Genomic DNA, 27,793 nt, shown 5'->3' with positions numbered 1-27,793 from the left:
CCGAATATATATTCTAGTCAATCCTGCACAATGAACAGTATAAAGAACACACCTTTCGATAAGTTGTTAGAGAGAGAGAGAGAGAGAGAGAGAGAGAGCTAACACAATCAACATTTTGTATAATATTAGTAAATTGCGCCTGTTCTGACGCCGGTTTGTCTATGCATGTTATAAAAAAAAATAAACCTGACTCCTATGAATATATTGGCTAATGGGCAACTTCAGTCGAAGAGCCTCGTAACTCAGTCGGTATAGACGAAGTCCTTTGGTCTGGGTTCGATTCCTGTCCATGACGTAAGGAACCTTTATTTGGTCTCTTTCTACTAAAGGTTGATTACCCGGAAACTTGAGTTTTTCGTCCCTCAGAACAGGCAAACCGGCCCCGTGAACACACGCGGATCTACAGTCATAAAATACATACTACATTGAGAGGGCTCAACCGGTCCTAAGGGACGGTGGAGGAATAGGGGAACCCCCACACGAATAAATAAAACCTGCCGATAACCACGGTCATCGGCAAACACGTTATTGGCTGGCTTTGGTGAGAAAGGACAAAGAGGGAGAGATAATGATGCCCATTGGGAGAAACAGCACGGGTTCGAATCTCTAAGAACGCGAGGCACTTTTATAAGAACTTGGCTGAAAGTTACAAAGTAATGTACTAGACTTGCTACCAGCCAGTCTAGTACATTACTGTTTTACACCCTAGAACACAAACTGGCTTGAGATTATGCACTTTACAGATATGACACATCGCTGCAAGACCTTTAATTTGTTTGGCGTAATTTAAATAACCAACGAACCATAATATCAAAATCGATTAAGAGAAAAATCTATTAATTATTAGTGTTGCACCACATCTCATAAGCTTTGGCGGTCGTGCATAGATGTAAACTATTTCAGTTCTCTTACTCAGACTTTCTGGTGAACATTTAGTTGCGTATGTTACCAGTAGATGTCGCAATGAGAAAGTAATAATTCTAAGTAACCGTTTTTGTTTCTGGATTGATCCCTGAGAACTTTAGATTTTTATATCCGTCACATTATATAGATGAGTGGGTTAGAGCAATCAAATGTGATAGTGTTGAAAAGGATGCTTAATATTTTCTAACATTATCTTTCACCATAAGCCGCAATTTCTTTGACAACAATCGAAATTCAGACAACCACGCGCAATTCTAATGCTCTTTCCACCTATTTTTATCCAGTGTACGGAGTTAAGCGACATAACAAATAGGCAAAGTGACACCGGGTAGAGATTGAGTTAAATGGTGGCCTATGGCAGATTGGTTTTTCTTTCTTCACCGTTACGCGGTAGAGAAAGAAAAAAAATGAGAAAAATGACAGCATTATTTTTGCTGATAACGTCTCTGATTAATATATAGGTCTGTTAGTGCAAGTTCGTAGCCAACACAATGTGGCAGGTCGCTTACTAGAATTAAAGTTAATCGCGGGAGATCGAAGAAATGACCGAGAAAAATTGTTCGAGGGGGCAAATTGAACATCCTCAGCAAAGAGGATTTTCCTTGGATAAGGGCATCGAGAAGAAACATAAATCTTTGACAGACCTAGAAGACGGTGATAGTTGAAGAACTTTTATCACAACTTTCGTTCTTGAGGGGAGGGGAAGAGATGAGATGCTGATTATGTTGTCACATCTAACAGGCATTGGTCGAAAGGAAGGGAAGAAGTCAGAAGGGGGGGGGGGAAACAACATCAAGCCATACTTTTTTTTTTTTTTTTTTTTTGCTTCTTGGAGACTTCATACAGATAATGCTTCGCAATCGGATGGCGTCACTTTCACTAAAATCGTAGCGACGTGCCAGAAGTAGTGTTTCAGAAGTGTGCTCTTAATTGTTGCATCACTTCGCCCCCACTCATTCCGCGCTAATGCGGCTCGCGCTGTTAACCAACAACCACGTGACTTCCCTGTTCCATTAGTCTTTTGGAGGTCCGTGCAGGATGAAATGAACATCGGCACGCGCTCCCATCAATAGCGAGCCTGTGATTTAGAAACAGATTGAATTACGGTTTTCTTTTATTTGGGAAGTTTCTCGAGTTCTACCTTACTGACAATAATGTTACTTGCTAGACGACTTTTTGATGACGTACAGACGCTCCACATTGTTAACGTCTTAGCGTCAGGAGTTAGAGCATGAAAAAAAAAAAAAAAAAAAAAAAACGTCGACGGAAGTGTACATACTCCAGATTTTTTTAATTGTTCGATTTTTTGTAGAATAAGTACACTCGGTAATGCATTAGGGCTATCTGTATGTTTTCATGATAATCCTATCTATAAGGAGGATTAGATAATCTGGGAACGCTGCTCTTGCTCTATAGACCAATCATGATATTTTTAAGCTGCCTCAGATTTATCAGGAAGCTGGATTCCGCTTATGAAACTCGTGAACTATGTAAATCCTCAACCTGCTAATCAAAATGAACGCTAAAAGTTTTTTTTTTTTTCTCCCGAGCTTCTATTGGTTTTTGGATATGTGCTGTTGCTTCATTTGCATAAACTTAAGGAACAGATCACAAATCCAATAGAAGCCCATGAAAAAAAAAATGCTAAGAGAATTCAAAACGTTCACGTATTGGCAACGTGACTAATTACATTACTGCTCATTTTGCTCTCTGAATGTTAAAAATCTTCATAATGTTTATCAAATCAAGATGAGTTATCCGATTTAGTAAGGAGATGTGGACTTTCCCTTCTGGAAACTCGGTTCTTTCATCCCTCAAAACATGCAAATTTGGTTGGAGAACACAAGCAATAGTAACAGACATAAATATACTGTTGTTTTACGAGGGTGGTCTGAAAAGTTCTCGGCCTAACAATGAAAAAACGAATTTATAATTGCAAAATGATTTTTATTTTCCAACATAATCTCCTTTAAGACTAATTCATTTATTCCAGTGATGCTCCAGCACCATTATCCCATCCCTGTAGTGGTTCTCAGTAAGATCTGCAAAATACCCCTCTGCAGCTGCAATCACTTCTTGATTCGAAGAAAAATGCTGACTAGCGAGGAAGAGTTTTAGTTTTGGGAAGAGAGGGAACCAAATCTGGGGAATAGGGAGGATGTTCCCACAATTCATAGTGCAGATCCCTTAATTTTCCCATTGCCAAAACACCTTTGTGGGCAGGTGCATTGTCCTGATGAAAGATGATTTTTTTCTTCTGCAAACCGGGTCTTTTCTCACGAATTTTTTCGTCTAATCTGGTTAAATGATTGGAATAATATTCCCCGGTTATTGTTTTACCCTCGTAGTTCGTAAGTCCAACTTTGCTTCTACTAACCATATGCGTTAAAGAACATGCAGCAAGTTTGTCTTCTTCTTCTTCCTTTTTATGTATTAGGCCTGTTACGGAGGTGTCCTTAGCCCTTCCAAACCATACCCATCTCGAGGATAAGGTGGTTAGCCCTATGCCTCCAGGTGTGTCCTATGTCTGTAGATGCGTGTGTTCAAGCGGCCGGTTTGCATGTTCTGGGGGAAGAAAAACCCGAGTTTCCGGGTGAAAAAACCTACCTCCGTATGAGACCGGCTAACTCACCTTTCGTCGAAAGAGAACCATATAAAGGTTCCTGACGGGAATCGAACCCAGGGCTTTCTATACCGACTGAGCTACGGAGCTCTTAAATTTGCCACACAGGAAATTTAGCAACCCTAATGGCCTATATTGTATAAAAATCCACAACACTTTGTAGCCAGTAATCATACTATTATGAAATTTGGTAAATTTCAATTTAATCTGGTTTAGACATAGCTCGTCTGTTTTTAATATGTGCACGGCACATACAGATTTGTCGGCTTCGCGTGTATTAGCATCAGTAACACAAAGGTAATTAGACGATATATTACATAAGTTTATGGAGCGTACAAAGAATAGAAATGAAGAAGAAAAGAACATAAAAATAAATATACAGGAAAGAAGATTGAGGAAAACACAAAGAAAGAGTTGGTTAAGATGGATAGTAATTTACTGAAGAATGAACAAGAAATGCAATGAAACTAAGTGGTTTAAAACAAATGTGATCACGGAGGGGAAATAAAAGATGCAGATAATAATAGCTAACAGGTTAATAAGGGTTGCCTAGAAATATGTTAACTTTTCTTTTGAGTTTAACAAAATTGAACAAAAAACGCATTTAATCAATTAATTTCCTCAGTCAACAGTCCGGAATATACGATTGTCATTACCAGAATTACTATGTCGAAATTCTTATACTAACATAATTCTTAAAAGCAATGTCGAACAGGGTTCAAACTTCCCCCTTCACTCTTTCTTAACAGTATTTTTTCGACAGTTTTTCTACTACGATTAACAAAAATTCATACAAAGGGAAAAATCCTATAAAGATACATCGCTAAAAAAAGTTGCTCAAGTATTTGCATTTTGCTAATTAACTTAAAGAAAAGCTTAGTACTAATTAACATAGTTTAGGAATTAACGATGCAATCTTGTATTATAAAAAGAAAAAAAAAACAAGATCATAAATGAATTCAAAATACATCTAATTTCATTAATCTTTTGGCATTCTGTACTTCTTTCGTGTATGTGTTGTACAGGAATTTTATTTATTTCTTTTTTGCATGTATGATGCTGACGGGAAAGAAATCGTACTTTCTTTCCCCCCTCCCTTAAAGCTACTAAAACCTTACTGTTTTTTTTTTTTTTAAGGGGGTGATAATACTAGCTTTACAATTAAAAATGTCATGAATTTGCAAAAACCAAATTGCTAATTGTTCGTATCACCGACAGATGGAGAAGAACGTCAACAATTTTAATAAAATATTTTTTAAAGAAACGTTGGATAAATGGTTGAATACCGTTGTTAGGTTTGAATTTTTTTCAAGCCTAACAACAGTACTTTCTACTCAATTGGTTATCATCCTTTGCCAAGGAGATTTAGCTAAAGTCAATAAAGCACTCCCATCTCCATCCCAACTACCGTTTTCCTAAGGTTTTTCTGGAAATTCAGCCAACAAGAGAACAGTTAAGTAGATTATGGAGCTCTATTCCAGATTTCATTAGATGTATAGAAAACAAACGCGACTTCTCTGCCTGCTTCCCAGGGGAACTCTTGGTAGATATTCTTTTGTCCGTTTATCGAGTTGCGTTCACATGACCTAACTCGAGTAGTAGTCGATGCAAGTTCCTTTCTTACAGGAAAGGGGGAAGAGGAAGAATGGCCCAACCATCTAACTAGTAACTTATTCAAGATGTTAGAAATGGAGAGAAAAATGTATTATTTTTCATCAAATGAAAGATGTTGATATAGGGAAAACATCTTATTGAATACAACATACCAACGTACTTCTTATTTCATCTTCAAAAGAATAAAAATTAAATATAATCTTATAAACTATATCTTTATTATGATGTTGATAGCTGTTGTCAGTCAATTAGCTATATCAACCTCGTATGAGTTGAAAATCGTAGCATTCGAAGTATGAATTTAGTAGTATGAATTCGTCTTTTCATAGATAAAATCACCTCCTTTTCGATGTGGAAATTTCTTACAACTTAAAATTGACACGAAGGTCTCAAAAGGATATCAAACCATCTTTTCAGTAATGCAAGAAGCCATTCATGTGACTTCTGCCAGAAAAGGAAATCGCTGGAGAGTTCCTAACTGGAAATTGAGAACGAAAACTAGCAAGAAAACTCCCGTTGCAAAATTTAAAAAATAAATATCACAAGTGTCAAAAGCAGTATTAATAGAACCAGTACAATCTGCCTTCTATACAACTGTGTTCAAAAGCATGGAGCTTTTCCGAATTTCGCTGTGTTGCGTGAAAAAATATTTAGAACTGCATGTTTAAAAAAATTTATTGCTATTTGAAGTACCCATTTTGATTTAACCGATTCAAAGAAATTACCTTGAAAATCAGTAGATTATTAGCGATACCAGAGTTTTAGAAAGAAACAACGAAGTGATTGAGCAAAGGCTAACATTTAGTCATTCCAAGCCTAATGTTCAGAATATGTTATTGTCTGCTGAATGCGTATATTCATGAAATGATCTGTGTGCAAACGCAGACTGCCACTTTAGAGGGATAATTTAGATGATTTTTCCTGTTACAGACGAGACTTGAATCCAGGTTTCACTTCCCCCCTCCCTCTCAAAGTCCATTTGCAAACAAGTCTGATTCATTGAATATGATTCTCATATTCGAGTGTTATCTTTTAACAGCTACTTAAAAATTCTCGACTAAGTATAAACGAGAGTAATGAATCAAATTAATGACCTGTTTCTCACTAAGTCGCCCAACGTTCATCTCATATGCATGAAGCAGAAACTGCTTACATAACTGAACATGCACCTCGATAGCATGTGGACTCTTTGTTAATCATAGCTCCCAGTTCATGATAATGTCTAGTATTTTGGGCCGTTCTCCTTTCAACATAATTACGCACACTATGATTGTTGGAAGCACTGGCCTGGCCTAAACCCTGTTTGTTTGGGATCGGGATTCCATGCAGGGAAGTCCAGTTTTTCAACATAATATTCCTCCAGCTAGGTCCCAATAGCATCTGTGGTTTTCCATAGTGCGCTATCGTACTGCCAAAATGTAAGGAGCGTTATTCAGAAGTGTTGCATATTCGATGATGATTCCTCCATGCACTACAGCAAAGCCTTAAATCCATACAGGGGGAAAGGGAAACTCCAGACAAGCGCTGAACTTCATAGTTGAAGAAATGAATTTAGTTCTAGCAAAATGTGTTTTCCAGACATCGGTCACTCCATATCGTGAATTCCAACTTGCTAATGATAGTTCTTTACACCAGTACAGCCTGCCTCGCTGGATGCTAAGGCTGATATTTGGTTAATGAGCGGCTTCCCCTCGATAAAAAAATAAAAAACTGCTTTAGATCAAACATGGAACTTTTTTTAAAAAAAAGCTCCGTGTTTGGCCTTTAGGAGAATGTGTAAATCAATTTCTTCTCATATGGATGATGAAAATTCATCTACTACTCTAAAGCCATCCACGAGCATCTATACGCATGGTGGGAATGGAATCCACAGAGTGGAGATGATATTCAAAATAATATATTATATTATAAAAGTCGACATCGATTTGCTTATCCGCTTTAAAAATTAAAAATTTCAACAACTCGACGTTTCCTCAATAAATTTTAGTATGATCGTGTTTTTTATATTGCACTTCTCTGGTGCACTTGGAAGAATAACATGACGTCCTTTGGAGCAAAGCCCTTGATTCGATTTTCGTCATGACATGAAACTTTTCTAAGCGTTATTTTATTTTATTTTTTTCTCAAATAAAGGTATGTTAGCCAGTCTCATACAGAAGTAGAAGCAATTTCGTTTCCATCTCTAATAATTTGTTTGTCACCCCACAAGCATAGCGGAATTCAATCAAGAATATCGTTATGCTACGGCTGTAAAAGACTTAAGTGTTGGGTACTAGTTTAAGGATAGCCTATAGGATAATGACATGAATCAAGAGAATCTTTAAGTAAGATCTGGATTTGGAAGGGGATAAATTATCTGAGATGTGATGTAAAGAAAAAGGCAATATCTAGAATATGGTCTGCATGACGGTAAGCAATGGGACCAGTGCTCCTCCTTATACCAACCCACCTTCACATGGTCCAAAACGTTTTGCACTTGAAAGCTTTCTCACGGAGTAGGTTTTCCGCTCTCATATCCCTACCACACAAATCTCGTATACCAGATATTGTATTTATTTTATGCTAAATGGAAATCGGTTAAAATCTGTATAAAGCCATACCGCTATATTAACTAGGGGATATGCCCTTTTTCGGCATATCCCTATAGTAGCCATTCCTGTTGGAGAAGCTTTGGATTAAAATAAATTTTACAATCTAGTACGGACAAAAAAGGAAGCTAGGAAGCCCAAGGGAAATAAATAATATTTTAATCTTTCAGCCGGGACTTAGCAAAGTGTGTGTGTGTGTGTGTGTGTGAGAGAGAGAGAGAGAGAGAGAGAGAGAGATGTAATTATATAGTTATATAAATCATTGAATAAAAAAATTGTTACCAATTTACAATTAAACTGGTTATAAGAGAGGGATAAACTAGTCAAAAAAGCTAACTTGAAATTTTTTAAAAAAGTAGCTTATTGTAGTCCTTTTCTTCTGTTTTCCATTATTTTTTAAAAGAAAGTATGCATTTTTTAGAATACGATCTGAAACTGGCAGAAAAAGAAACTCAAAATTAAGCTGAAATGGAAATATTCCTTTAAAAATAATTTGATACGTGTAATTTGAAAAATAAAGTGAGCAACTGTTTATTTTTAAATGAAAGAAAAAAATTAGTTTTTAAGGACCTTAACAATATCAAGGTGATTTTAAAGTCTCTAGCTGCTACTAAAATCTAAAATAGATGTTTCATATATATGCTTATATATATAACTTTTATATTCCTTTTATAACTTATAAGATGTAAACCCCAACGCTGATATGTGCCGTAGATACGAGAAAGTAATTTTCGTTGTTAAACTTAATCTTTGGTTCACGAAAATCTTTATAATTCTGTTTTAGTGTCAAAATGATACATTTCTATATTATTCACAATTCTCTATTTATCTCTCTTTAATCATAGTCTATAGTCTTCACTGTCTGGTTTTTATCTTAACTGATTATTAATTCTTTCATTATTTTTTTTCCTGTTCAGGAAATTCTTCGCTAATGTCATCATAGTTCAAAGCTCTTTATACATTTCCTGTTTTTTGTGAGAGTCCAAGATTATGTTCCATAGAACAACAACAAAAAAAGAATGAACATAAACAAATCTAATTTTCATATACTGTGAGATATTTCAATCTTTCTAGATTTTCTGTACATCTGTTGTTGCCGTTTTCCTTGTAAAATTCTTTAATGTTTGTGTCTTTCTTTCTTAATGAGTTTTGCTTTCAGCTGCATGGAACAATCTACTTCAGCCAGTCCTCATTATGTACTGAAGTCTCCGCTGTAATCAATTTTTATATATTTGGTTTTCTTGTTATTTAAGTCCATATCTCATGTTCTTTTCAATCAAAAATTTTCGTTTTTATTGACCACTAGTGAGCACTGCAGCTTCTACATTCCTTACATAACAGAATTTTCATACCTCCAATATTAAATCGCGTTTCCAGCTTCAAATGCTTTCCTCATACTGATTTCTTCACGAAGATAAAAAAAAAAAAAAAAAAAAAAACTACGCGGAACAACTACTCAATAGAGTTGTTGAAATACATCGTTTTAATTATTTGAAAGTGTTTCAGAATTCTAAGTTGGAATGCAAAAAATTAAATTTGTGTCCCATCTGAGAGTCGAAAGTCTTAGCATAATCACTAAAGAAGAGATATAAAAGGGCACAATGTTTGTCACTTTATACTGTGTGCATGGCATTAATGACTTGGTTCGTTTGTTGTGACAACAACAAACGAACCAAGTCATTTTTAAATGGATTAGCTGTTTAGAATTACGGTTGAGGTAGCTAATATTGATGTCTGTAACATATCCTTAAATTGCGTGTGTTCTTTATCTTGTTTGCCTGTTTTTGATGGATGAAAACCGAGTTTTTCAAGAAGGAAAAAAACTGTGATATCTCGATATGTTTCGCAAATTGAATAAGCATCTAATGATTTGTTTCTGTCCATTTGTACGAAAGTTATTCGGAGTTGGATGGATTTTTATTCAAATTTCTTGTTTGGAATGCTTGCAAAGATTTGTTGGGCATTTCATTTTGTGTTTCCCATCAGACCATTTACAAGATTTCAAATTGTGTAAAACGTGTAGCAATTATGTATTGCAATAGCTCCACTATAAGGATGGAATATAATAAAACTAGACATTTTAGAACGAACACTAGATGATCACGTGGATCAGTTTTGATTTCAATCGGAGCAGTTCAAAACGATTTGAATTATTAATACTGCATTAGTTGGATTGGAATTTAATGAAATTTGGTATTTAAGGATATAGATCAAATAAGATTTATGGGATGATTTCAATTTTGGTTTTAGACCATTTGTAGTAATAAATGCCTAGAGAAATGTCAAGACATGCCGACGTAAATCAAAAATGGGTTTAATACAACTCTTACTGCTCTCGATACGTTCATTGGATTTTTGCAAAACAACTACCAATTAACAGAGGTTCTTTCGAATAATTTTATGTTGCAGATATCACGATAGTTCTCGTGAAAACAACAGAAATTCCAACAATTTAAAACTTGAACTCTGAACGATTATTAAATTCCACTGCATTAAACAAGAGCTACACTGCAATGTCTTTTTCTACATTGCTACGTTGCTCTACAGTAAATTTTCGTTTTTAAACCAGTCTTAAGCTTAAGACCGGTTGAAAGATTTTTTTCCGTTACAGTTTCGTTTTTCTTTATCATTTTTTTTTATTGTCAAACAATTTGAAATTATACTTTATTCCTCTTTTCGCTGCAACTGCTCTGTATAGTTTTTATTAGCAAAACGAAACTGCAATAATTCAGTACCAACAGGTCAACGCATAAAACAACTAACAACAACAGTGGAGAGTAGCATTTAGAACAACAGCTATTAGAGAATATCTTAACCAACTCCTGAATGAACCCTAAGATTCTGAACAGATGCGTAATCATGCCTGTAATCTGCAAATATAATTCATCGCTAGATGGAAATGAATGAGTGTAAAGCAGCTTAGAAACAACACGCCAAGTATTGATGGAATGGTCGTCGAACTCATCAAATATAGAAGCGCTGGATTAACTATAAATATATATACATAGTTAAATAAATTCAGTATGGAAAAATGAAAAAAATACCTTCATAATAGAGGAAAAAAGGAAACAAAGGCGAATGTGAAAATTAGTGGGATATCTCTTCTATCCACATGTAACATCTCTTCTATCCACATGTAACATTATCTTAAAGGTCACTTATCATTTGCAGAAGAAAATTACCGGTGGATATCATGCAGAATTCCGAACGAATTGGTTCACAGCGGACTAGAGAAATTTTAAAGAAAAAAATGGAACTAAAATCAACAGTTTTTCTATTTACAGATTAAAAAAAAAAAATATATGAATGCCTTCACAAAGAAGGCTTTTGGAAGTACTAAATGAACGAGGAATGAGATAATAAATTTAATCAAAATTTGCGCTGAAAGCAAATGTGTACTACTGGCTAATGTAATCAGATCTGAACCTTTTATTATTAAGGCAGGATTCGAAGGAAATTCCTATTCCCGCATCCTATCTGATTTAGGTTTAGAGAAACTGAAAAAGAAAATTCAAGCAGAACAATAGTGTTAGGATATGCAGGTTATACGTACCTAGCTGGAGAAACTGCTGAAGATATTAGAATAATATCCAGAAAACTAAACGCTACCGCTGAAAAACTACTGTCACAAACCAAGCAGGATAAGATTGAATATAAAAACGTATGCAGAAATATCAGGCCAGAGGAAAATGACCAGTTTGCTATTGATAAGTAGAAATTTAAAACTGTTGCGTCCTTAATTTCTTGGAACATTAATTATTTCAGATTAGTACAGAAATAGAAGCATTAAATCTTATCATTCGCTTCATTTATTATCATCTAAAAGTCTCTCGAACAAAATTAAATACAAATATGGAAAGCAGTTTTTTGTTTTATATATTTTTAGTTAATTGTTTATGTGATGCAGAAACCTTGTGAGCTTAATAGATGGGGGGGGGGATACATTTCTTAAAATGAAATCCTTACAAAAGTACTTGACCTGTTAGAGATAACACAACGGCAGAGTGGAGAAGGTACAATGAAAAACTATACCAACTGACGAAATTAGAACTGAAAGGCTGAGATGGCTTGAACAATTGAAAATAAAGTGGTTAAACAAACATTTATGTTGAGGCCTGAGGAAGACTGTGGCGAAGCTATGAGAATAACATCAGACCAATTCTGATATTTTCCTCTTAGTCCGATTTCAGATAATTTCAGTCAAATTCTAGAATACCTGGTGGAATGAGCCTTCATAATTGGACTGAAAGAGCTCAGGACGGTAAAGAGTGAAAAGAGATGCTTCTTGTAGCGAAGAATCTTACTGGTTTAATAAGCCAGAACAATAAGAAGAAATTAGTACTTTTTCAGCGCAATACTAACCAGTCCTAGGTTCAAAACCTGATCGATAAACATATGCTTTTTCGTTATAATTGGAACGATTTTATTAAAAAAACAAAAAATCGAAACGATAATATTATTATTCTTGCCTGGCTTTATGAAATTTGATAGCATCATTATTAAGATTTATCTTGTCATTCAAATGAACAGTTTTAATAGCATTTTAGGTTGAGTTGTTTGGTATTATGGCCGAAGCAACTAAGGTAATGAGACCAGTGTATTATGTCTGTTCTTGTCGATATGCCTGATTTTCTGGAAGAAAACTCTTCAACCTTTGTATGAGACCGGCTAACCCATCTTCAGTTGAAAAGCCCTGTGAATATTCTTCGCGACCGAGTGTGACTTGAACAGTTCTTTCCATCCAAAAGAACATCGTTATTACCGACTGAGGACAAAATGAGATGTAACAATAGGTCGGCAGTACTTGTGATAATCGATGGTGTGTCAGTATACCAGGATCTGAATTAGAAATGTGCTGTTTTGACTGAGTACTATTTTTAAGTAAATCATGCACAATGCGTTCGTTCCCCGTTCGTTTATATATTCCTTATTTTACCAAACTATTAATAGAGTGCAGTGCGATCATATCTGGGCGAATAAAAAAATATCAAAAAGATATTTCATTTCTTTATATCAGTTTTAATACGGTATCCAGAGAGTTCTTTGAAAAGGCAATTAATCTAATGAACAATTCATCGAACGATAATTCGTCGAAAATGCAATTCATAGAAAAAACAATTCACTGAAAATTTTAACTTTTCGAAAATGTTATGATAAAATTGATCCATTTAGAACAAATACTGAACCGTGCAAAGTGAGAGAGCAATATGGTTTCTTATAGTCTTCCTTGTCCGATAACAGATTCATGTCTGTTCATGAGACTGATTTGCCTGTTTCTGGGAGGAAAAGCCCAGCCTACGCAGGCTCCGTTATTATTATTGTTACTACTAGTCGCATATTACTTGTAGTGATATGCGACTTCAATACAGCAATTATTATGGGATGAACAATTTGAAACTTTTACACGAAAATGTCGAACCGTTTCAGTTTTCCGTTCAGCTATATTCGGGGCAAGAAAGAGATAATGTGTTCAAATTATGTATTACAATAACTCTCTGACTTAGCGGAATTAGTAGAAGTTGTGGGTACAAGAAGCTGTCTGTACGGTTCAGTTTTTGTTCCAAATGGATCACTTTTATCATAACATTTTCAAAAAAAGTTTCGAAATGATATTAGCAATTCCGTTTAGGCTGGATCAATTTAATGAAAGTTTAGTTAAAATTTTCGGTGAACTGTTTTTTCGATGAATTTTCATGGAACTTTTAATAAGAGCCTTGAATTACATTGACTTTGTGGCATGTTTTAAATAATAAGCGATGCCCTTTTGATTCTAAATTAAGTTATATGCAGAATTAAACTCTGCTTTCGTCCCACGCATCCAATATACTTACTCAAATAAATTCGAGTAAATAATGCTTGCTTGTCCTCTCACTTCACGAATTCAAAGACGCTTCTAAACAATCATGTTGAACTCCAAGGATGTTATAACACCAACAAAATTTTCATTAGCATGCATAGTTCGAAACTTGCATTAAAATAAACTACAGTAATTCTATGTTTACATTACAATTTATTTACAATAATTGCATGTTTTAAGCGTGTGTGTATTATCTGTTAATTAATATATATTATTTTTAGAGGTATTGAGCCTCGCAAGTGAAGTTAAGCTTGCATTGTTCACTGCATGTTTCATTTGGGGGGGAGTATATACATTCTTAGAGATACTGAATCGCTTCGACATCATATACGACTGCTATTTGCCAAAAATCACTTATGCTTACATAATACATCCTGGCATTTGTGAATTCATATTTTTCTAAGACAGCCTCTGGTAAATGTGTATAAACTTTTAATGCACTATAAAAGCACTGATTGCTAGTCTTAATGTAGCATCTATCTTACGAGTTACCATTACGACAATAGTTACAAAAGGACTATCGCTGAACATCGTTTACACACATAACACTGGTATGGTATGGTGAATGTATAAGCTCTATCATTCGCTAAAATTACCTTCAGAGTAATATTATGATTTGAAATTTGCATTTAGTTTTTTTTTTTTTTTTCTAACATTTAGATACCATCTCATGCGCAGTTTATTAGTATATAATAATGCTTCTTCTGGTAGTCCATGAAAACAAAAGCTGTGCCATGTTGCAAACAAAAAAAAAAAGGGGGGGGGGAGAAAAAAAAGCATCTAGAAGAATAAAAAAAAAATCGCAAGCATTCTTTCCGACCAGCTGTCATGGAGCTGCAGATAGTAGCTTCAGCAATCTATCTTATTGCCACTTCGGCAAACAGGCATTTTCAGTGACAAGTTGCTCCCTCTAGGAAAGCGTTTCGCAGTAACTGTCTCCACCCCTTGCGAAGTTTTATTAGGAGACATAGCGAAACACGCTTTTATGTGAAAGATGCACGACTTAACTTCATCTAAGACAAATGCATGTAAACTACTATGTTACGGCTCTGTGCCAGCGATCCTTCCTATCTATCGCGATTATCCGCAGAGGTTGATCGACTGTGTGTTCGATTAAGGTTGGGATTATGTTTGGAATACCGGAGGCGTGTAAATAATGCAAGTAAGGACATGTGGGAAAAAGCAGAGGAATATCATTGACGTTTTTTCATGCACGTGAATGATCATAAAGCATGTAAAATAGGATAATCTGAGTTGATATATAATTTAGGAGAAAGTCCTACTCCAATAATGCTTCGGTATTTGGTTATAGAGGGGGGGATGACAATTTCTACCCTTTGGTATAGACTTCTGCGCAGAACACATCAGCGATATGGAAAATACAATTCCCAGGGGAAATATCCATACTGTGAGCAGTCCGATATTATAAGAGAGGAATGAAGTAAATCTTAAAACATTGTTTTTCTTTTATCGCCAGAGAATTACAACTGCGGTCTAAAGTAAACATTTTTAAAGCTGGACTCATTTCGATACCGAAAAATGAAATCGGTAGACTACATAAAGGTAGTGTGCTTACGTCCTTTCATACGTTTTCACTGCATGTTTACAAATACTGCGAACATATAGTATATGTTCAAGTATTTATTATCTGCAAGATAGTTGGCTTATTTCTTTAAAAACCTCTGGTGTTCTATTAATTTTCTTTTTCCCAACACAATCTTCGTCTATATCTTTTTTTAGACTTATAGAAAACGTTTTCTCTTTTTTTTTTTTTTTTTGTCAATCATGATGAGGGATTCTTTTGAGGATATGTGCATTATAACTGCTAGAGTGATTTCCTAATGCACTTCTAGTCTGAAAAAGGGCATGCAACCGAATCCGCAAACCCGAAGTTTTTCGGAAACAGTCAACGTACTGTAGCTTGGAGCGAATATAAATATCTTTTTTTTTAATGGAATGGATAGTGTTTTATAAGACGGAAAAAAATGGATGTGAGAAATATAAGTTTCTATTGCTTCTTTTAATTTTAGAAGTAACATTTTTAATAGGAACACGTCTTATCTGAACACAAGAAGTCTTTTGTTCAGATAAGACTTCTCTTTTGACCAGTAGCTCGAATGAATATCAGCTTTCCGGAAATATGACTTGGTTTTATACAATATCAGAAGGGGAAAAACTCAAAGAAAGCAAATAATAGTTTAATAATCTTCAACTTTCTTGTGAAAAGTCTTACAGTGAAATCTGAATGGAAGAATTTGATCTAAAATGAATATAAATTAAAAGGAAAAAATTTATAAAATCTTCTGCTGAAAATATCTAACTAGTTTTTTTTTTTAAATAACTTGTGTGTAAGGGTCATTTTTATACAGTCTATATATTTCTTTATTCGTAAAACAGACCTTATATCCCTTCAAGAATATTTTCACGTGGTTAGCTTTTAGCAGATAGGTTTATCTTATAGTACGAAATAGAGCCATTTGTGAACTTTACTCTAGCTGGAGGATCAAAAGTAATGTTTTTCGTGGTATTCCTGTATGTATATATTTTTGATGCTGCCTTATTTGCAGTGCTTTTGAGCTACCAACATAAATCTTAACACATATCTGTTAAAATATATACCAGCTCTAGCCGGAGAGTGGGGGAAAAAAAGGGTATGTCTTCTTCATGGAGAATAAAGAAGAAAAATGGAAGAAGATTAAGTATGGATAAGACGTTATTCTATTTAGTTATTGCTTTTGCAGATAAATCCTTAAAAATCCTTCCTTGAAAAAAACCCTCCATAAACTATCCATGGAAATGTAAGACAACATACTCGCGAGAAAAAAGCTGTTGCCCTGCTTCTGAGTTCTTCCATTACAGAATAAAATATTTCTCCATATTTGCTTCAGCTCGCTACATTTTTCATGGCATTCTGGAGAAAAAATATGCGCCCTTAGAGCAGTAAATGTATAAGTTCTCTCTCTTTCCTCCCTCTTGTAAGGGTAGCTTTCAAAGTGATCTCATAGTCATGTCAAGCCATCCACCATCCACTTCTAAGATGTATGGCAGAGGGGAAAAGCTGGCTCACCTTATTAAAACATTGACTAGGTCGTTCAGAACGCTGAAGCTAAGTCGAAATACGCGATAAAAAGAGGTGGCCTGCCGACAGTTAGCGGGGACTGAGCGAACTTCCCGTGCCTCCGCCGACAATGTCTCCGGAGGCCCAATTTCTCTGATGGATCGCCGACTAGGGAGTTGCTCTCCAGACAGAGGTCTAGAGGCTCCACATAGTCCATCCCCGTTCATCATGCCACTAGAATCCCAGTAACATAGTTCCACGGTGCTTGTACCCATCCCTTTCCGGCACCTACTAGAATGTGGGTTATTCCAACTTCCCGAGGAGGTTACCCTAATCGTCATTAGGGTACGTCAGTGTGTGTGTGTGTGTGGGGGGGGGGGTTGGAGGAAGCTACCTTCTGTGAAATGACTCACTCCTCTTTTTTTTAAAGGAGCAATATTTTGACCCCCCCCTCCCCGAACATGTCAGAGCAACAGTAATCCCATCTCGCCTCTTCCCACATCAATGGCACGACCATTCCTTATATGCCGAAGATCGTAATGATCAAATAAATCAGTGAAAAAGTTAATGGACACTGCATATAGAAACTGACTGACATATATGGAGAATGCTTAAGCACTTGGAAAAAAGGATAAATGCATGATGTATTTCCAAAAAAAAAAAAAAAAAAAAACTTGATGCGCCGGTTGACATTACCTTACGGTTTTACGGGTGGAATTTCCCGGTGTTCTTGCAAAAATGGTTTAGTGCAATTTTTCCCTTCTCGCTCTCTCTCAAAAAAAAAAAAAAAAAAAAAGTGATAATTCAAATGATCCGAATATATGCATATTTTAGAACTACGAAATCTGTGTTTTATTATTGATTTTTAAAGATACATATATACAATAAGAACAGTAGCGTATGGAATTCTATCTTCAGGCAAAGTTGCAAACAGAAGTGTGGTCACCTTCATTTTTATATCTTGAAGAAAAAAAGTTGAAATATGGAATTATTTAGTACTTTTTTAAATCAGTACATCATTTAATGTTAATTACATCTAAACACACTTGCTCAGAAGGACAAAAAAAAACGATAGTTACAAAAATTAGGTTATCAATGATATGTTAATGCATTTCATTAGCTTCATGGCCATAGCGTGTTTTCGACTAAATAGGTTGAGGATTATAAATTTAAGAATCTGTTGTGGTGTTGATATTTTATGGTTTGAATTTTCTGTCATTTAAGTGTATGTTATGTGATTCTGCAACGTCTTAAATTTCGCCTTTCCCGAATATATGCTTATGTTCTGTTTTAATATTATTGCTTTCTATTACACGTAATGACATCTGTGGGTATTTTTTCTTGCATTATCCTTAATATGTTTTTTTTTTTTTTTTTTATCTCTTTCCAGCAGCCAACTCAGGTGATGACAGCGGAGGTGATGAGCATATTTGTGGAAAATGTCGGGCCGAGTTTGCAGAACTCTCAGATTTCGTACATCACAAACGAACGTGCACTAGAAAGAGGCCTGTTCTAGTTGTAGCCGATGACAGCAGCGATGACCTTACACCAGAGGGCAAGGAAAGCCCTGCCTTCCGAAGCAACTCCTCACTTGAACTCACCGATGAACCCGATGGCATCCAGAAATATGGCCTGGAAGCCGATCACTCGTTCGTCGGACAATCGTACCAAAAAGCTGAGTCGCCGCACAGCGGGGACTTTCCAGTTCTTGTGGCTGATAAACCACGAACTTTTGTGAACACTGACGACCAACCTGTCGACATGAATAGTGTCTACAGAAACACCGACTCAGTGCTGAACCTCACTTGTGGGTATAAGATGAAGAACAATGCAGGTGACGCCAATGCCGTATCTATTTCCACCATCCTACCTCACTTTCCATATGCCCTCTCGGACACTCATGTCACCATCGAAGCTTTACAGAACACGAGGGTGGCTGTAGCCCAGCATGGTGCGAACAGTGATGAAGTCCCCAATTTGTCTTCTGTTCAGTCAGCTCTGTACGCTCTTCAACAACAGCAACTGGTTCAGTTACAGGCCATCCAGCAGCTGCAGGCTCAGTTGGTGGGTGCACCTAATTCTACAAACCGCTTACCACAAGTCACAGCATCTATCCCACCACCTCTTACTGGTACAGCTGCTCTCACACCACCACAGAGCAGTGACAGCAACACAGTCGTTCTGGCTTTAACTACTACTTCTCTGGCATCAGACGGATCTTCTAGAATACCAAACTCCTCTTCTTCCACAAGCAAACAACCTGCATCCACATCAACTACCACTTTCTCTAATAGTTCTCCTCAACTAATGCACAAGCAAAATATTTTGCCACCTCCTCCTCCACCCCCACTACATGAACCAAACACACTGGAGCTATTACAAAGACATACTGAGCAAGCTCTTCAAAACACGATGTCTGGAGGATCGTTCCTCATTAATGGGCTCAGTGGAATCAGCGGTAACTCAGAAGTGCTAAGGTTTTGCAAAAGCAAAAGTCCAATAAGTGGAAATGAAGTGAAATCTGATGAGACGCTGTTCAGACATAGATGTCGTTTCTGTGGAAAGGTATTTGGTAGTGACAGTGCTCTGCAAATCCACATCAGGTCACACACAGGAGAAAGACCTTTCAAGTGCAATGTATGCGGTAACCGATTCTCTACGAAAGGTAACTTGAAGGTTCACTTCCAGAGACACAAATCCAAATATCCCACTTTAGAAATGAACACAACACCTATTCCGGAATATCTTGATAGTCTCCATCCTCCCCTTGAACCTCCTGAGCCAGGGACTTCCGAATCTCCACAGCCTACCTGCAGTACTTCCAGCACTCCAGGAGAAATATCTTATGTATCTCATTCAAGTAGGCCACATTCTTTACTTAATCAAGGTCTTGATCTCACTGCGGATTCACCTCGAGAGTCTCACAATCCAAAGGCGAGCGAATCGGTAGGAGTAACTCCTCTCCCACGTAGTATCTTCCCCAATGAGGGCTCAAATCTTACTGACGCTACTGAGGGATCAGTAGAAGGATCTTTCGAAGAAAATTGCGAAAAAGAGGGCGAACCCTCGAAATGCGAAGACGACATGGATGTAGATGATAGCAGTCTTTCTCCTTCTCCCAAGCCACCTCATCTTTCTCACTTTGCAGAAGAAATGAAAGAGCCGGATGGCAACCCCGATGATCAGAAGCCATCAGACATGCGAATTGTGAGTACTATTCATCCTGTTTCTTCATGTCCACCTTACATCAGTACCTCTGCATCTTCCTTTTTCCATCATTCCTCCTTCTCTTCGGTTCCGATCTCTCCTTTATGCTTTCCTCCAGTAACTGCTGTTCCCACTCCAATCTCTCAAACCGATCAAAATGGAGAACCATTAGCACTGACAACTGATCCAAATTACTACCAGGATCTTCTTCCAAAACCAGGCAGTAATGATAATTCTTGGGAAAGCCTAATGGAAGTTACGAAAACATCTGAAACATCAAAACTGCAACAGTTAGTAGACAATATCGAACACAAGCTTAGTGACCCCAACCAATGTGTCATATGTCAACGTGTTTTAAGCTGCAAAAGTGCTCTGCAGATGCATTATCGTACTCACACGGGGGAAAGACCCTTTAAATGTAAAATATGTGGGCGAGCCTTCACTACAAAAGGAAACTTAAAGACTCACATGGGTGTGCATCGAGTCAAGCCACCGCTTCGTATACTGCACCAGTGTCCAGTGTGCCACAAACAATTTACCAATTCCCTTGTTCTTCAACAACACATCCGCATGCATACAGGAGTTGACTCTGTTGCCTTCCTTCCTAATCAAATGATGGGAAATGAAATAACGCAAACGCCACTGCTTCCCATATCATTTCCAAGATCAGGATTACCACCAGTTACGTCAGTCCACTCGCCAACAATCATATCACAGACTGCCCTCACACCTACATCTTGTACCACACCAAAGAGCTCCAGCACTCCAACCCCAAGTTCAACCTCTTCGCCTGTTCAAAGCAATACTACGCCCATCACTCCATCAGAAAGCGTAATAAAATCCACTGTCAAGGATTCCCCTCGTCAAGAAGAGGAGACACCACTAAATGCAGTCACTCCTAGACCATCATCTGTGAAAGAAGAGATTACAGCACCGTCAACAACAACAACAGTAGCAACAACGACGACAACAACAACAACTCAGATTAATACGACTTCTGCTCTTTCCATACGCAGTCTATCGCCAAGCATGGATAGGCCAATAGTGACATCGACTCCTTATCCACCCACTTATACAGCATCGTTAGTCGCTCTGGAGAACCATGTGAAAGCTATCAATACAAACATCCCTCAGCCTCTGCCTTTTTCTCCATTTGGCATGGGACTAGCAATGGGTAATTTTCTTCGCTTTGATGAACCATTTATGAATCGTTCACAACCCAAAGACATGACCATTGGTCGAGATAAATCTCCAGCTCCTCCACCACCTTATTCGCCATCATCCAATGCCAGTCGTGGAGGTTCTGAGGGATCAGCGGATGAAAGATCAACGCCAGGATCATTAATCAAAGCGGAATCGCCAATGTCGATAAATGGAGGCAATATCTCTATTCCATCGACACCAACCACATTGATTCCTACAAAAATGGAAAGTGGTGCACTGGATTTAACTCCAAAAACAACGACAGCTTTGACAACTCCTCCACCCAATGACATGCCAACGATGTTTACATCCCCTCTTGTCGGTCTGCCTTTTCCTCCAACTCCAGGAAGACTAAGTACCACGTGTCAAATATGCTTCAAGACATTTGCATGCAACAGTGCCCTGGAGATCCATTATAGAAGCCATACTAAAGAGCGCCCCTTTCGATGCAACTATTGTGAGCGTGGCTTTTCTACTAAAGGCAACATGAAGCAACACATGCTCACTCACAAAATTCGAGATCTACCTTCTCAGCTGTTCACGTCTGCTAGCACTAGTCCAACGAGCACCCCAACAGTTATCACATCTCCTTCACCATCGCCAGTACCATCTACAGTCAGCACTACGACTACAACCACAACTGCCAATCTGTCCCCAAAGGTATCTGCTATTGCTCAGAATGAAGAATTTCATAATGAGCAGGCTGTTCTTCCCCCTCCTCCTCCTCCACCCCCACCCCCACCCCCACTCCCACCCCCACTCCCACCTAGTTTTCCTCCCCCTTCTATGCCTCTACCTCCTGATGGACATCGGAAGACACCAGATGACAGCAAACGATCAATCAGTGAGGGGAACTCCATTCTTTCCCTATCTAAGAGGCTACCTGGACTACCAAAACATCTCTGTCTTATCTGTAACAAGCCGTTTTCCAGCGCGAGTGCGCTTCAGATTCATATGCGAACTCACACAGGAGACAAGCCTTTCAAGTGTAACATCTGCGGTCGAGCTTTTACCACCAAAGGAAACCTGAAAGTTCACATGGGCACGCATATGTGGAATAACGGGACCTCGCGCAGAGGAAGACGAATGTCTTTAGACTTGCCCACCATGCCGATGGCACCAGGCAAACCAGGAGAGTATCCTCGTCCTGATCTCTATTTTCCCTACTTGCCGCCAGCATACATGAACGGCATGGCAGCAGTGCCACCAAAGATGAATGAAATTTCTGTCATTCAGACAGCAGGGATGTCTAATGGTAATGTGACCACACCTTGCTCCCTGAGCATGAATTCACCAGTTTCCATGGTTACCTCAGGGTCTACATTACAGTTCACAGGCAATGCGTCCAGTGATCAAGAAAGTGACTGCGGCGATGGTTCCGCAAGGTCGGCTGACGAAGCTGAAAATAGGAAATCTCCACCACGTTGCACGGGTCTTTCTCCCCCAGTAAATCAGGTGCTGTCTCCATCAACTACCGAACGCAACGCAACCTGGGGATGGAAGATAGCATGCAATATCTGTAGTAAGATCTGTTCTTCCTCTGTTGACTTGGAGAGTCACATGAAGTGTCATTATTCGCCGGAGGTGAAAGAGTCTGCCTGCTCCCCTCCTCCCGCTGACCACATCACTTCTTAAGAGTACGCAATTTGCTTTCTTCCGAGTTGGAGGACACCAAAATGAGAGAGAGAACTTGTTTGCATCTAAATGTGGTCTGACTGTGTCTTATGTGTAACCGTAACCTGCTCTCGTGAGAGACATCCAAAACTAACTCAAGAAGAAACCAGGATGATATTTAGGAGTGAACGCAAATCCCAGAGATCCCTCTGCACTCCCACAGTACCATCACAAGGCCCACTGAATGGTCTGAAAGTCATCAGGCTAGGGTAATTGGTTCCTATGTTAACTAGTCTAGAAGATGAAGAGTTCTGGCTTCTAGAATTCCTGAGTTAGGCGAATACAAAGACTCGGAAAAGCAAGTCTGAGTGCTGTTTAAGACTGCCAGGTTGCAAACAATGTGCTGTTGTAGGACAGAGCGAGTTGCGAACTAGTGTTCAATAGATTACCCTTGATAATCTGTATAAACCACGATCCCAATTTACAGCCGAGAGCTCTCTGGAAGTGTTCAGCTACTGAGGACGCCCCCCCCCTTCTTTCACACACACAAGCACACTCAGAAAACACAACAATCCTTCTCAGCAGTAGAACTAGAGAAGAGGAGAAAATATATACTCATTTTCTTGTCAAATGATAGCATGGCGATTGGTATAGAAGGGAGAGCGCACGCGTTATTTATAGAACTTGTTAGAATTGTTTTAGCTCGTACCACATCATGTATAAAAGGTCCAGACTTCAAGCCTGGCTGACTATAACTTTAGTGCTATACATTGCGATATATGTTTAAAGAATGACAGTTGAAACAATACTAAAAAAAATGTCTTGGGGAAAGGATGAATTAACGTCATTATAAAACGTGATTCCCAGAAATATTTTAAAAAAGCACGCCATATTGCAGTAAAAATGCGTTTATGATCGAACGTAAATTAAGTCCATTTTCATGAGTTGTGAAAGGTATACTTTCTTTTTCCCAAATTTAGTGTTCGCTCACAACAATCGCACGTACACCTTTTCGTATTTATCTACGGAACAATTTGCATAAAAGCTAATTCAAATAGCCTTGTTCTGATTATGCAATTTAATAAGTTAAACGTTTGGTATTAAAATAGAATGCACTTCAACTTCGATGAATTAAAATTCGTTGTATCCAGAGTATCCCTAGCTGTCCTTAGTATAGTAACATAAGCGTGGCATTTTATTTATAACTGTGAACTGCTACGCATGCTAGTCATAGTTAATACTGTTCATCAAAATCCTTCCATCATATCCACCCGTATACTCAAGGGATAACTTTGATTTGCTTCTTTCAAATGGTTAGTTCCAAATTCATCTTAGAAAAATATCTCCATGTATAATAACGAACATTTAAAATGATTCTGTAGCACTTTTAGCATTCTAATAAAATTTCAGTATTATAACTTAAAGCGATGAAGTGATAAAGAATCATTGCAAGTATTACAACTTAAAATATGGTGTGCTTTTTACCTTTCTGGTGTTTTATAACATTTTTTTTTAAATTTTAAATACAGCATCTCCTAATGGAAAATAAGAAAAGATGAATTTTATTTGTTGATTTTTTATATATTAATCCTTTCCCCAATAGGCAAATACTATGGTTAGAAAAATTGTTATAGTTGTGCATATGCAAAAACCAAAATGGTAGAGGGAGACACTTATAGCGGATGGCTCCAACTGTATAGCAAATTTGTAAAGAGCCGCTATATCCTGTGCAGATGAGTGGATTTTTTTTTTTTTTTTCTTATGTATCTTTAGTTTGTGTGTTTGCCCCCCCATCAACTCAAAGCTTGTTTTGGTTTGGAAAAAAAAAAAAATGAACATGCATTCATACAATTCCATTGTAGCGTGTAGCACATAGAACCAGTCATCCTTATTTATAAGTTTTCTTCCGTCTGCTTGGCACACATTAGAGCGTGTATTTTTTTTTCCTTTTTTTTTTTTCCCACCTACTTTATCTCTTTTAATTGCTCTGTAGCACCTCCCTTCATAGTTTAGTGCAAAGTTACCGATCTATACGCTGAAATGTATAACATCAAACGTCACAATAATTTTTTGTAAATTATACTGCAATCGCGTTTATACATTGAATTGAGGGGGAAAAAAATTACAGTACTGCGCATGAGCCAACGTTGCAAGAAAATTGTCGTAACGCATCTCAGGCGCAAACCGGTTACCTCATATATACACACGCCGCAGACAGGTAGGAACTTTCGCATTTGCCACTCCACAGTTCGTATTTCTTGAATGCATGCAATTTCCTATATGCTGTGTTGTACTCTCAGGTACTGAAGTTTAATCGTGTCAGCATTTTGTGGTATGTGGCTTCCAGGCCTACCTCCCATCACTGCCGTAAAAGCAAGGAAAGTAATTCGCGAGAACCTTGGTAACGAGGGTACGATTAACCTTCGTTCTATTTTCCCGTTTCTGTCTTTCAATCATTTCAAGTCCCCGTTTTTTTGTTCGGTAAATGTTGTTATTGCGAGATTTATATTTAAGATTTTTTTTCTTTTTTGTGACATAAAAGTATATTGTTACCTTGATATTTTTAGAATAGGCGAACCTTTTTGCTGGGTTGGGCAACTTTAAGGTGTAAGTATTCCATCGTTCAACCTATCAAGAAATCGCCATGTTTTTTATTTCATTTGTACATTTTATGATAAAAAAAAATAACTTACCTCATTAAAAACATGCAATAACTCTAGTTTTAACTGTTCATATCTTGTAATTTTTGCCTTTCATTGTGATGGTGATATGACAGCAGAGACTAGGGAATTGCTAGGCCTACAATATTTCGCTCATTTATTAAAATAGTTTTCTTGCAGTTAGTCCATATTGGACTTGAGCGAGCACAGCCAAAATTCCTTTTTTTATATATAGTTTCAAAATAAATTCTGGTAAGAGTACTTATTTATTATGGTATAATAAAATGAACAAGAAATCATTAGAAAAATGGCACCGTAACTTACAAAAAAAGCAAACAGATCGTCTGACAATAACTCCGACGCGCCCTCTGAAATTTATGATTAGCGTTAAATAATTAGTACAAAAATATTTAGACCATTTACATTATGCATAGATAAATCTGGCTTATCTGTTTATTTTCGTTCTCTAATTTAAATAAAGTTTTATGGGCGGGGAAAAAATTAACTTCCCCATGATTTGGTGAGAATTTAAGTATTTCTGGAATATAAAATTAAGATTAATTTGACAATGATTTTATTAATGAGTTAAGAGATTTAGTTTTTATATAAAATTTACTCTATTGGTAGTAACTTTTTTAATTTTTAAACTAAATGTTAGGATTCTGAAAATTAAAAAAAAATTATAGTTATCCTAAAGATGCTTAACAGCTACATATTTTTTTTCATGTGATTCAGATTCATAATCTGAATTTTAGATCTGATTTTGGATTTAATGTGAAAGCATTTAAATTGTTATATAAAATAAATTTATATGAAATTGTAAATAATCTTTGGAACTTTTTGTTCTTATAATTGATATAATTCTAACCTAACATGTTTGCAAAGACATTAGGACAAATTAGGATATATATATATATATATATATATACATAAAATAGACATATTTGTGATAGCTGAATACAATATAATAAACTATACAGAATTAAGGGAACTATGTTTTATTACATGAATCTTTTGATTATTTTTCTTGAAATTGTAAATTTTGCGTGCGTAATTACAGCACACCAAAATTTTTCTATTTTTTTTCCAAGTTATAGAAAAAATAGTCGTTAATATTTCCTAGTTTTTAAAATTTCTGTTTACTCTGTTTCAAATAATGCTATATGTAATATACAAACGAACTACTGTTAAGGTCTTCTAAGTTTATAATTGGATTGTAGGGATATATGGGGGGAACAGATACAATGGTGATATAACAGCTGTGATATGTTCTTCCTCATCTTTACTCTAGCACAATACAGTTGCACTTGGCAACAAAAACTCTTCAGCGTGAAGAAATAGCTGTAAGAGGTCATGAATCATTCCACTCTTACGGGAGAATAAAACCTAGGTCTCGCTCCCTCCTTTCCTGCTTTGGGTCGTCTTGTGGGGTAGGCCTGTCGTGTCCCTGTACATAAACAAGCAAAATAATAATAAAAAAAAAAAGATGTTTTAGGAAACGTGAATTTTAAATGTGGTGGGTGTTAAGCCTAATTCTTTATGTTGTTTTGTTTATTGTGTTTTCTCAGTGGTGATAATAACAAATTTTTTATTATTATTATTACATGTCCCTAGTGTCTCTTGCATTGCGGCCACCCGAAACCCAGGAGATTGCTATTTTTGTAACAATTGTAGCTTCGTTTGATGGTCGTTATGCAATGGACTCAGGCTTTTACCAACCACAAACCAACTTGAATCATCTTGTGCCCTTGCACTGTTGAATACTAACAGCATAAGATTTTGTTCAAACACATCCCCTTCCTTTGGCCTCCATATGATTCCAGCAGTTACACCATTCAGTTCTCTTGGGGAAATGCGTTTAGATTAGGTAGCTTTCTATTTTTTCATACCGAAAGTTGGAAATAAACGTCTCTTTTACTACAGGCGACACCTGGCGTCTTGTGTTGTTTTTTTCTGATTTTACTTGCACAAACAAAATACACTTGATGTTTTACATGCTTATAGATTTTGAATGCAACTGTGTATGGATATGTGCGTGCGGGCAAGTTTTCACTTTAAGCTACATCCAAACAACCAGCTCGAAAAGGTGAATATTAACTTAAAGTATGTGTAACACTTTCATGTAATTTCGTTCGTCACACTAATCCCACTGTATTTAGATACAAATATAATACATCAATCATATAATTAGAATAGAACATTTCTGGAGTTCAAATTGTCACGCATGCGCATGGAATTTTGATTAAAAAAATCAAAATTACCATGATGAGCTGAAAATGTGGAAATAATAAGGAAAAATAGTTTTTTACGTTATACAATATTTTGTTTGCTTGTATTTTGCTATATAAAGCTAATACAAATATATATACTTGAAGCTGATTTAAAGATTATTACCTAGATGACTGTTAATCCTTATTAGGTCTCGTCAGTATTAAAAATTAGTAA

General features: G+C 36.8%; 1 protein-coding gene across 3 annotated transcripts in view; it reads left to right on the top strand.

Moving 5' to 3' along the window:
- The window catches only part of LOC150096881 (sal-like protein 1), a 153,013-nt gene extending 125,738 nt beyond the window's left edge, over positions 1–27,275 (top strand). For 2 of the 3 annotated variants that reach the window (XM_090408556.1, XM_090408555.1), the window contains one exon: positions 18,055–27,275. In XM_090408556.1, coding sequence (XP_090264682.1) covers positions 18,055–22,709 — 4,655 coding nt within the window. In that variant the 3' untranslated portion in view covers positions 22,710–27,275. The remainder of the gene's footprint in view (positions 1–18,054) is intronic. The other variant, XM_090408557.1, reaches the window with a different exon arrangement.
- The last annotated feature ends 518 nt before the right edge of the window (positions 27,276–27,793 follow it).

This window comes from Typopeltis vanoorti, chromosome 18 (assembly GCF_054136105.1).
Source record: "Typopeltis vanoorti isolate ZY-2024b chromosome 18, IOZ_Tvanoo_1.0, whole genome shotgun sequence".
In the NCBI taxonomy this organism is placed as follows: Eukaryota; Metazoa; Arthropoda; class Arachnida; order Uropygi; family Thelyphonidae; genus Typopeltis; species Typopeltis vanoorti.
This window is presented reverse-complemented; position numbering and strand designations above follow the sequence as displayed.